A 12,993-nucleotide genomic window follows, 5' to 3' on the forward strand; every position below is an offset into this window, starting at 1 on the left:
AGCTAAAATAAATAAAGCTCTCATCAGCTGACCGAAATATGTAAAATCGTAGTTCTGACAAACGATGGCATCCAAAATAAAAGTTAAAGCGCATGGTTGGGGGTTCGAATCCCAGGGAACACATGATTGTAGAAAATTGTTAGCCTGAATGCAATTTAAGACGCTTTGAATAAAAGCGTCTGCTAAAGGCATAAATTTAACTGAAATATATTCATATATAATATAATAACATTCATATATAAATGTATATACATGTAAATTTTTCAAAATATATGCAGTATATGTGTGTAATTATATATACATAATTAATAAACACAGTACACATACATATAGTATGTAAACAAAAACATTTATTTTGCATGCGATTAATCGCGATTGATTGTTTGAAAGCACTAATGATTTGTCAAGGTTATGTTTCAGTGACAAAGTCATACATCAGTTATGTCATTAATCTTCAAATCAAATTTCTCTTAAAACACTATTTTCCAGGTGGGGCCAGTGCTTTCTCTTATTTAACTGATTTCTTGATCAGTGATCCATTTTTCATGCCTCAGACTTTGATTGTACTTCCGTATTTGCATCCATAACGTTAATATTTGTAGCATAGTCAAGATGAAAATGCAATTGTACAGTCATCATCCAATCACTGTTCATTATTATGTAAAACACTATTGGCTCTGTGCTGTCACTTATATATTTCGAACTGTGAGGGGGAAAAAAATGTAGTGGAAGCTGGATGGCAGCCACTGAGGATTGTTTTGGAGTGGTGGTCCATGCCCAGAATGCCCTGCAGTGAAACCATTCAAATCACTTTGGAAAGAGACAGTGTGTACCAGTTTATTTGGCAGTGAGTGCTACAGGACAGCAGTAAATTAGTACGCCTGGCCTGTGAACGATACTCTTAAAAGCGTTATTATTTCAGCATTTCAGTCCAGTTGGGCAATATTACAAGTCATTGTGAGGACTCAAATGTTCCTCCCATTGGCTGGCTGTCACAAAATGCTTTGCTGTGTGCCTGCCTGAATGTCCCTAACGCGCGACATAGGTGATTATGGAAGATTAATGGCGAGTAATGGTACAAGGGACTGTGACTCTGTCGCAGGAGGGATGGCTTCATTAGTTACTGCTCTTAATTAGCGTAATTACCCCAAGCTTGTCCTCTTTAAACGTTCAATTATGCGTCTAAACCGCTCCCTCTGCTCACATCGCTCAACATAGTCACAAAGCGAAACTGCGATTGTATTCGGGGTCATTCTTGCAATCCAGTACATTTCGAAATAGATATGCGTGTTGTGTTTTTATTGAAAAAAATTAAAGTTGAATTATTTGACATTTTTGGACCTATTCCGGTAAATGCAGGCCTTTTTTTATATATATATATATATAAGCCTGATTTGCCAATAATCAGGTTTGCATTTAGCCATGCTGAAGCAACAATGGCTAACGTCAGATATTCTTAATTTTCCTGCTGTTCTATACTGCCTTCAGACAGATGCTGGGTAAAAGTGGTTAAATGACATGATTAAGGAGAGCTGTCAGAAGAAACGAGTTAACTTCATTAGTACATGTTCTTAATTGGTTATGTGAGTTTGTAAAAACTCAAATGTCCATCTTTTTTTCTCTTTTGGTTAAGGGCGTTGAACATGAACGTTAAAATATTAACTCAGTTTTGCTCCTCCATCCAGCGTCCTACATTTCCCCTGTGTAGGGTTTAAAGATCAGGGCCACTATTGGCCTTTGTGTCCACTCGGTCATTTCAACCTCCCCTTGTCCTTTAACCTAGATGCGTGCGTGAAATATAGCCAAAGGACTCTTCCATACTGGGCTTCAAAAATTTGGGCCTGAAATTAGCATAGGCCAGCAGATGCTCTTAGCAAGAGCTCAATGGCCTTTCTGAGGTATAGCCTCAGGAGGAAAAACTAAATTATATTTTTCTCTCGTTTTTGGCAACAACTCTGGACTTCCAAACTTGTGTTTGGTCTCATAAATCTCATTAGGTTTCATGTGTTTTCTTTACACTGGTTTTGAGAGCCAAGACTGCTGAAACTCCATCTTATCACTGAACCCCCAATTACTCAGACTGGAAGTAGACAGAATATCTTGATATCCATGTTTATTCTAGCTCACATTTAAATGTAATACGTTGAAACAGTACGAACATGAATAATTCAGGATGCATTAATGAAAAATCTTAATGAAGTCACTATAATTGATAGCTACATTTATTTTATTATTATTATTATTATTATAGAAATGTAGAAATTATTTTTTTTATTTTATTTGCTCACCTTCGTTTCATTGCAAAGAAGAAGTTTAGCTGAATGTTGGTGCTGCTCTTGTTATTCAATAAAAGCGAATGGTGACCAAAAAAGCAAAGCAGATTATACAAATTATATTTAATGTAATATATAAATTGCAGTGCTTTATTATATTAGTTTTGGTTTTTACATATGCACAATTTCAAATGTTGTGTGTCTTCTTGTATGTTCCATGAAAAAAGAATGTCGTGCATGTTTGGAACAAAATTAAATGTAAAAATGTAAACATTTAAATTTATGCATTTAGCAGACGCTTTTATCCAAAGCGACTTACAGTGCATTCAGGCTATCAATTTTTACATATCATGTGTTCCCAGGGAATCGAACCCACAACCTTGCGCTTGCTTGCTTGCTAGCACAGTGCTCTACCAGTTGAGCTACAGTAACACTAAATTAAGAATTAGGAAATCTTTCAGATTTTTCCGGTTTGATTGCTAGTTTTTTTTAACTAACCGACAACCTCTTGAATAAACAAACTTCTCTGTGAATTAATGTGAAGCAGGATTATTGCACCATAATATGACCCATTAGTCAATGAAGATGGAGGCTCATTGACTCTTGCGCATGACTGCGTATTCACCACATGCTATATTTATTCCTCCGTTCTTTTTTTCTGGTTAGTTTCACCCCTTCATCCTAAATGTATGCAGGTCAGGTCAACCATCCAATAAATCCACCCAGACCAAAAAATTAGAAAAGAAAAGATGCGACAACCATATGGACGGAACACCAGAGGCTTCGGGCAATGAAGAGGAAGAACCTTGAGCCGGTTTAACTGAACGGAGCAAGCAGGATCTCAACGAACCCCTCCTTCTTCCCAAAAGCCTTTTCTTCCCCCATGGTATCTCACCCTGAAGCACTGGAGCTCATGAAGACAGTGCACGGGGAAACGAGGAAGGGGGAGGCAGTGCCTGCCAACAGCAGGTGTTGGTCCATCCTTCAGGGAGCAGGCAGCAGGCTGGGTACTGATGTGTGGCGAAGAGAGGGGGCCTGGCAATCTGCTGCGGAAAGGTGCAGCGTCTGGATAGGCAGATACAAAAAGGATTCAGGTTCAGATGTTTAGACAGTACAACCCACTATCAGAATCGGTCTAATCTTATTTTTTATTTATCGCAAGAACATGTTTTCACCTTTGAAGTTTTGTGTCAGGGAAGGGCCAGCGTTCTTTTGGCCCTGGTCACTCAATGCTGGCTGGAGCGCTATCAGGCTTCTGCAGCCCGTCTTGAATGCAGTTTCCAACTGGCCACTGCTGCAATCCCATCATCCTCCTCTTGCCTCTAGGTTTGGCATTTGCGTTTAGAAAAATTGGCCCTTGGCCCCTAGACAAAATTCATGAACAACTGGCTTTGTTCTTGTTGTTTCCCTACTTGCCAAAAACGCTGAGGATATTTTAGTTTAGTCCTTTTTTTCAATGTTTTACTCGTAAAATATTTTATTTACGTGCAGAGAGATAAATATTAAGTAAGTTATTTGTAAATACAAAATTCTCAGAAAGTGTAAATATTGGGGCTCGACTGAGGTTGACATAGCAGCATCGATCAACAGCATAAGTTTGGGACGGGGCTATTTGTTTGATTGACTTTGAAGTGATTAGGAAACCTGTTCGGTAACAGTCATTATTCCTGCATAAAGTTTAATGTAGTAAGCGGCACTAATATTTCACACTTTATCAAACTGAAAGTTTTTAATTGAAAACTTCTTAAAAAACTAAATCCTAAGTTTATATACTATATTATATTTTGTAGGGTTTTTTGACAGTGGGAGAGTTTTTGCTGTTACCATATGAAGTATATGAAGATTTTATTTCTTAAGCAGATCCTCTGAATTATTGATTTGTTCATAAAGAGTAATTAAATATCAAGCGTCCTGATAATACTGAGATTATTGCATCAATTCACTGGAGGGGCAGTAATTTAGATTCTTTAAATGCATTAGTCAGTATTGTGGCCCAGACACACCAAGGACAATAATTATAAAAGATAGATAATGATAAAGATATGGTAAAAAATCGTACTCAATTTTAAAGAATAGCTGAGTCCACAGCTATAACGATAAAGGCACATAGAAACGATATCCTTGGAATCCCTTTCAGAACGATTTTTTTCCAGTTGATGAAAGATACAAACATTGATTCCCAATCAGAATCTGTCCTGCTATAAAGTGTTCGAGAATTTAATGCACAGACGCACTTAGAATAAACAGACGATATCGTCCGCTGGTGTGGATGCTGATATCGTTATCTAATTATCGTTCTTGGTGTGAACGGGCCTTAAGTCTTGGAATGATTATTGGACAAGGACAAGTACAAATACAAATAGACACAAAGATATATAGAAATGCGAAAGTGTAGAACTTTAAAATGAATGTGGACAGCATAATTTGAGGAGATGTGATATGAAACATTTGAGTTCCGCTCAGAATATTTGTTTAACATTTCAGGGGCGGACTGGCGGGAAAATCTGGCCTGCACTACTTTTGTTGTTGTTTAAAATGATTAATTTACGAATTCTCCATTCAATAATAAAACTCAAATAAATCATGATTCGGTTAGTCTTGACTGGCAACTATTCACTTCATGCACACTCCGCGCATCATCAGGACTTAAAAAAGTGCAGGTCAGGTACATCTGTAAATAGTACTACTATTGTAATTGTGTCTTTGTTTACTTAGTTACACATTAAACTTCTAGCTAATGTTAGAAGTAGAAGACACCTACCAAAAGGACATGATTACAATTGTAAAGAGTAGGAATTTAGCAGACAAATATTTGCATGGTTTTATCACAGGTTTAGAGGGAGCTAAGGCAGAAAACAACACAACCTTTATGAAAATAACCAAAACAAAGGTTACTAAAGTTAAACCATGGTAAAAATTAGTGAAAAAAGTAAACACACATGAGGGACAGAGAGATCAGGGAAAATGAAGAAACTATAAAAAAAATGGAAGTTCAAGAGATTACCTTTAATTATTTTGCACAGTCCCAATCTAGGGATTTAAACTTTTTTTTTTGTTGTTGTTGTGGGTGTATGGGATGACCTGAAATTTTGTCCCAGTCCGCCCCTGTTTGACATCTGATTGGCTGAGAGCCTTTCCCGGCGGTGGGATAATCTAGAGATTACAGAACTCCAAACATTTCACCGTTTGTATCACTCCGCTTGCTGTATTTCTCATGCCGAGTGTCATGGCGAATGCCAAAGACACTATAATTTTATAAATAATACTGTTTTTGTGTCAGGGAATGTAGTTTTACAAGTTTTTTTTTAATAAAGATAACATTTGTTTGAAAATGTTCTTTAATGTTTTTGTAGATGCTCAGCTAGATCTTCTGGAATCTGCCGTTGGCTCTGATGTATCTACAGTAGTTAAACTGAAGAAATAATTTGTTTTGGATAAATCTAACGGGCAGTCTTTAGTCACATTAATCTCTTATTTCGTCCAGAGCACATATAGTTTTGGCTGAGGGGAAAGTCTCTTTTAATACATTAATATACTGTTTTAAAACATTTTAAAATGTAATTTGTTCCTGTGAATTTTTAGCAACAATTACTCCAATCTGATTTTGTGCTCAATAAACATTTCTTCTTATTATTAATGCAGAAAACGTTTGTGCTCCTTAAAATGTTTGTGAAAACCGTGAAGCATTTTCTCTCTCTCAGGATTCAATGATAAATATATTTAGTATACAAATCTTTTGTAACTTTATAAATATGTTTTTTACTACATTGTTTTTCAATGTTTAAACACTTTCCAGCTTAATCACCCAAAATAATTTTTAATTATAGACTTTGCTCAAAAGAGCTAGAGGTTTGTGAGCTATTTCTGAGGGCCTCCATCCAGGATTCCTCTGTACAACAATGTGAGACTTTTTCTCTTTTTTTATCTCTAGGAGAAAGAGTTTAGTTTAAGATGCTAATTGTGGTCCATTAACTCTCAATGGTGACCACACGCAGCGAGAATTCTATTTATAAACCATAATTTATGAAAGAAACAGCATTGTTCTTTTATTTTGCATGACATCTTTGGCTCCACTCAAGACTCGATGTCATCAAACATTCAGACAAAGGATCGGTACTCAAGACACCGCATGCTATCTCAAATCATCAACTGAAGACAAGCCATCCATGCGTTCCAAAATGGCACGGAGAACTAGCGTCGCGTCTTTGGCTTTAGAGTTGTTGTGGCTGTCATGTTCAGCAAGAACCATGTGCTTGTGTGTTAGACTGCCATATGATGGGGAACCTGTCCAGCTTGAGATGGCTCCTGTCCCATGTGGGCAACCCAACCCCCCTTAGCTATCCCACTTTAGACTTGTATGTTTTGTTGTCGTTGTTGTTGTTTATTCTTTTTTACTTTTGGTACAGCACATTGACACAACAAACAGAATGGGTTTTCACAGTGATTGTGGCCAGGCTGGTTGTGAACAGTGGCTGGCAGCGAACTCACTGGATCTGGCTGAGGAACGCTGTGTTTGAAGAGCGAAATCTGTTTCCTGTCCGCACAGCTCGCAGCCAGGTCTTCAACTGCGGCCAATATCTCCGTTCCCACACCGTCCGGCCACATTCGCTGCTGTTTCTTATCTCGTCCAGGGCCTTGCGTGTTCTTGAAATTGGGGTGTTTATGCACGTGTGTCCATTTGCAAGCAATACAAATGCACATGGGCATCCAACGTGTCCTATTTATACAATTCCCTGCACTAAGCCGACAACAAAACTTGCATCTTTGGCAACATCTGCTGTTCGTGCCCAAGTTAGGTTTCATGTATATATAATAGATGTGTTAGCTCCCTAAATGCTCAGCGTGTCAGGCAGCAGCTGACGCCTCAGGTGAACTGCGCAGCCGTCAAATAAAATTACATCCGCTCCACACACCTCTGTAGATCGAGACCGAAGCACTTGGCTAGAGTCCGCAAGATGTCCTGTAGTCTACAACTAGTGAATACAGTCGGGAACAGGAGTGGAAAAACCAGCCTGATCTCACAGCAATTCGTACATTTTGTATGAGGTGGCTAATTCGTACGAATTCGTACGACCACACTCATACGTATTTTACAAGTTGCACAATTCGCATGAATTTGTACGAATGACCTACACCTAACCCCGCCCCTAAACATAACTGACACTGGGGTTTTAACAAATCGTATAAAATCGTATGAGTGAGGACGTACAAATTTGTACGAATTAGTCACCTCATAAAATACGTACGAATTGGTCTAAGAAAGCGTTGGAAAAACACAAAATGTAATTTTTTATTTTAATAAAAAATTTTTTTTTTTTTGTGAAAAGACATGTGTCTAATCAAACTTTACAGTACTTTGACACAAATTAATCTGTCATTTGGCAGAAGCAGACAAATTAGTAATGTGCCGACATGGACAGGATATGTGACCCATGCTCGTCCTCAGAAAACATAAACAAAACCATGCAAGGTGAAAAATAAGTAAATCCATAAATCCATTTTAGACAATGTAAAACATGGATTTTTTTTGTGTCCTGAAGCAAAACTAAAATGTGTGTGGGTTAAATATTACATTACAATATTACTGTTTTATTAAACTATATAAATATTAAATTGTTACACCAAAATGTATTTTATGTATTTGTCCGTTTTTTATAATAATATAATAATTTAAATCTTCCTGATTAAAATCATGCATTTATATACATTATACAATATTGTTAAAAGTAAATTATTATTTATATATTTTTTAAAGTATGGATATTCAATTACACCAAAAATTGCTTAAATTATCAGTTGTTATTTGTGATAGAAATAACTATTAGGTTCAATTAATGATCGTTTTTTTTATTAATATATTTTCCTTTAAATTAAATTTATTATACATTCATTTATACAATATTGTTCATAAAGTATATAGATGAAAGCATATGATTTGCTTGCATTAAATAAAAACCAGTACTGTATTTTGTTATCTGTGTTGAAATCTAATTTTTTTTTCCTTTTCTCTTTCATGGCAGCCAGCCCACCAGACATTTGACATTATCACTGATATATTTGGCTAATAAAATTCATCACCTCCAGGCAAGACTTCATCTAAATTAAATAGCGTAATGCAAGGTGGGGACCTACAACATAAATGAATATATTAATCGTGCAGATCAAATCATTATCCTCAAATTTGCATTTAGGAAATGCTAGCCCACTTTAATCGGATTTAAATTACAAATACCATAAAGCCAAAGCTTCATGCATTTTAAAGAACTGAGTTGTGAACCGAGTAGCTTTCTAGTTTATTTAATCGGGGTCAGACTATAAGAGACGGTCTGAATAAATTAAGCAGAATTGCAAGGATTGATCCTGCTGCATTGCCATTGAAGTCCAGCAGAGGGAATCCAAATGCAAAACACCTTAACCAAGGTGTGTTCATATAACCATGACTTTAATGATAGATGTATTTTGTTTTAATAATTCAGAGTAAATAAATATCTTAAATATGCCTATATTTAATTAAATGCATTTTGTACGTATATATGTGTGTGTGTGTGTGTGTGTGGGTGGGTGGGTGGGTGGGTGTGTGATGAGAGTGTAATATGTCTTTGACTGAAAATCTTGACTGACAGCCTGTCTATGCACATACTATCTTATGAGATAGCTTTTGTGCCCTTGTTCTAGCTTCAATCAAAAGCCTCTTTACATATGACACCTCCAGGTTACTTGTATATTTTTTGATGTACAGTCAACATGTAATTGATTAAATTAACAGAAACATTTGCATAATTGAGTGGCTTTTATTCTGTATTTCTTCCAGGACTTCAGCTAGGCCCAGAGCACATCTTTGGTGTGTGTGTGTGTGTGTCTGTGTGTGTGTGTCAGTGGCCGGTCAGTCATTCAGGCTGTATCTGCTGTCACCTCTCATCAGACTCACTGTCTCTGACAGGCCATGTTTAAAACGGAGCGCCTGGACAATGGCCCGAGCTGTCAGAGGAGATGGCAGCGTTCGCTGGGAGGAAGACAGCAACGGGGGTCACTGAAAATGTATGCAAATTTGACATTTCTTTGCTCATTTGCATACATGGCCCTCACATCAGACTGTTTATTTATTTATTTACTTACCCCAAATGTTCATAGGCGTAATCATAATCAAGAGTTGTTGTGTGTGACATATATCATCAGTTTATTCTCAGCGCACACGTGTCTGTCACTTTAAATTCTCAAGCTCGTGATAGTAGGATTGGTTCTGATTGCGTCACAATTCACATACTATGCGTCCTAAATAGTATTCGAAAATAGCATTAGTATGTTCAAAATCATAGTATGTTTTAAAAAGTATGCCAAAGGTTCCTGGCTGGTTTACTACTTCCGGTTAGCATTCAAAGTGCAGATCGATGCACACTCTAACGGCTAATATTTCCCACAACACATTGGACGAGGATTCAATTAGAACTACAAACATGTGCAATAAAAAGTGTTTAATCAATCTTTTAAAATATCATTTAATATATAACAATTAATTCACAACAAAAATATTACATGAAATGATGCATGACAAAACTGTGTGTTTAATATTAAAACATGGATGAAAAACATTTGGGTTGAATCATATTCCGTGCAAATGATAGTGACTGGCTGTTGTGTTCATTTCTGCTGTGTAAAAGCCTTAAAGGGGTCATATTATGCGATTTCAGTTTTTCCTTTCTCTTTGGAGTATTAAGCCCCCCCTAAAAAGCCACCATAAAAACGCGCGCCCTACATCTACATCACTGTGTGGGAAGATTTGCATAACTCCACCCAAATGTTTACGCAAAGAAAGAAAGTATAACTTTGAATCTCGCTGTTCCCACTTGCGCCATGTTGTGTAGATGCTGTGTGTTTTGTTTGGCCTTTTTCAAAAGAGGACGATATCCACTTTGTCATGCTTGGAGCTGATCCGTGCTGATCGCTGAGGAAGTACATCAACTTCACGCTGTGGATCGACAGATCGGCTTTGACCGTGGGTGAGCGCAGTCCAGCCTGGGGTCGTCACATGTGGTTGCCTAAAGCTCCTTCGTTGAATCCGCCGGCCATGCCATTCTCAAGGAGGGCATTGCCCGAAGTGTGTGACGCTGTGTGATGCATTTTATGGAGAATTGGTTTTATGTTTACCCGACGCGATACGCAGCGCAACACATAAAAAGACAGTATAAGTTATTATAATCAGTAATAATGTGCTCACTGGATGCAACAAAATCCTTGTTTATAATGGGTTTTATTGGTTTTGTCTCGTCGCACCTTGACAAATGGCATCACAGTATAGTAAGGCGTGTAAAATTTCCGTCACACGCTTGAGGTATTCGTCCAATCACAATGTACTGGACAGCTGGCCAATCAGAGCACAACTCGCTTTTTAGAACAATGAGCTTTGTAAAAATCTACGCGTTTCAGAAAGGCGGGGCATAGAGGACCAACAATAATATACAGTATGTGGAAAATATATATTTTTATTTTTTTTTTGCTGTTTGCTGTTGACGGCTGTACTGCGTTTGAGCTCCGTCACTATATTCTTTTCATTGACTATTTTTAACTTAAAAATCAATTTTATACATCATTGTTTCCGTTTATATAACGCGTGAATATATCCTCTATTGTATTCTACAACAAAAACAATCAGAGCGCCTCGCTATCACTAGTTTTATTTTGATCTCCCGGGTCCGCTATTAGCTTTTAGCCAGTTAGCATCAGCAATCGTGTTTGCTGCTAACTGCGCTTACATTGCTAATACTCTATTCTCACACATTACCACTGCTGTACTCACTGTTACTTGCTTTAATGGCGGATGAATGTCTCCACTCTGTGCAGCTCGAGCTCGAGGCCGTGGGGAAGCAGATTCGCGACCTGGAACAGAGGCAGGCCAAGCTGAGAGAGCGGAGAGCCGCGCTGGAATCATCCCGGGCCGACGCTCACAAGTCCGGGGTAAGTATACAGCGTGCTGTTAACAGTCCCACCACGTCTACTCCGTGTGTTTCTCTGCGCAGGCCCGGTGCACCCAGGACGCGATCTTCCCAGATGTCCTTCACTGCGACGCCGGGACACCACGGACCCTGGGTGCATCCACAGCGGAGGACGCGAGCCGGGTCCCGGGCGACTACTTCTCCCCCTCCTGCCTTCGAGCTCTCCATCCAGAACCGCTTCGCTCCCCTCCGCGAGACAGGACGCGACGCTGTGATCATCGGAGACTCCATCGTCCGACACGTAAGTGCTACGTTAGCCGAAGGTAAAGTGCACACTCATTGTTTGCCTGGTGCTCGTGTTCTCGATGTTTCTGCGCAGATACTCGCGATCCTGAAGGACTGCGAGAGCCCCAGAGCGGTCGTGCTTCACGCCGGGGTTAACGACACCACGCTGCGGCAGACGGAGACGCTGAAGAGGGACTTCAGGAGCCTGATCGAGACGGTTCGCAGCACGACGCCCGCGGCGACGATCGTCGTGTCAGGACCACTGCCCACGTATCGACGAGGACACGAAAGGTTCAGTAGACTTTTTGCTTTAAATGAATGGTTGTTGTCATGGTGTAAAGAACAGAAACTGCTATTTGTTAATAACTGGAATCTTTTCTGGGAGCGTCCTAGACTGTTTCGCGCTGATGGATTACACCCCAGCAGAATTGGAGCGGAGCTTCTCTCCGACAACATCTCCAGGACACTTCGCTCCATGTGACTAGTAAGACAATTCTCAAATAACTATTATGATGAGTTTTGTTCTAACCGCTTAAATGCTAAAGGTACTTGCGCTGTAAAACCTATTAAGACTGTGTCTGTTCCCCGAATAGTGAGGTCAAAATATAAATATAATGTAGGATCTAGAAAAAATCTTATCGTAATTAAACCAGAAAAATGTAAAGTAAATGAACAAAAACAATTTTTAAAGTTTGGGCTCATAAATATTAGATCACTCACACCAAAAGCAGTTATTGTAAATGAAATTATCACAGATAATAGTTTTGATTTACTCTGCTTGACTGAAACCTGGCTAAAACCAAATGATTATTTTGGTCTAAATGAGTCTACTCCACCAAACTACTGTTATAAGCATGAGCCCCGTCAGACTGGTCGTGGCGGAGGTGTTGCAACAATATATAGTGATATTCTCAATGTTACCCAGAAAACAGGATACAGGTTTAACTCTTTTGAAATACTTCTGCTAAATGTTACTCTGTCAGACATGCAAAAGAAATCTAATGTATCTCTTGCTCTGGCTACTGTGTATAGACCACCAGGGCCGTATACAGAATTCCTGAAAGAATTTGCAGATTTCCTCTCAGACCTTCTAGTTACAGTTGATAAGGCGCTAATCATGGGAGATTTTAATATTCACGTTGATAATGCAAATGATACATTAGGACTTGCGTTTACTGACCTAATAAACTCCTTTGGAGTCAAGCAAAATGTCACCGGGCCCACTCATCGTTTTAATCATACACTAGATTTAATTATATCGCATGGAATCGATCTTACTGCTATAGATATTGTACCTCAAAGTGATGATATTACAGACCATTTCCTTATATCGTGCATGCTGCGTATAACTGATATTAACTATATGTCGCAGCGTTACCGTCTGGGCAGAACTATTGTTCCAGCCACCAAAGAAAGATTCGCAAATAACCTGCCTGATCTATCTCAACTGCTAATTGTACCCAAAAATACACACGAATTAGACGAAATTACTGACAACATGGGCA

General features: G+C 38.6%; 1 protein-coding gene across 1 annotated transcript; it reads left to right on the plus strand.

Moving 5' to 3' along the window:
* Positions 1–11,081: 11,081 nt before the first annotated feature.
* On the plus strand, positions 11,082–12,010 carry LOC127987017 (uncharacterized). Its single transcript, XM_052589288.1, has 2 exons — positions 11,082–11,779; positions 11,915–12,010. Exons 1-2 carry the CDS (start codon positions 11,082–11,084, stop codon positions 11,967–11,969), a joined length of 753 nt encoding a protein of 250 aa, XP_052445248.1. The 3' UTR covers positions 11,970–12,010.
* The last annotated feature ends 983 nt before the right edge of the window (positions 12,011–12,993 follow it).

Source organism: Carassius gibelio, chromosome B22 (genome assembly GCF_023724105.1).
Source record: "Carassius gibelio isolate Cgi1373 ecotype wild population from Czech Republic chromosome B22, carGib1.2-hapl.c, whole genome shotgun sequence".
Lineage (NCBI taxonomy): Eukaryota > Metazoa > Chordata > Actinopteri > Cypriniformes > Cyprinidae > Carassius > Carassius gibelio.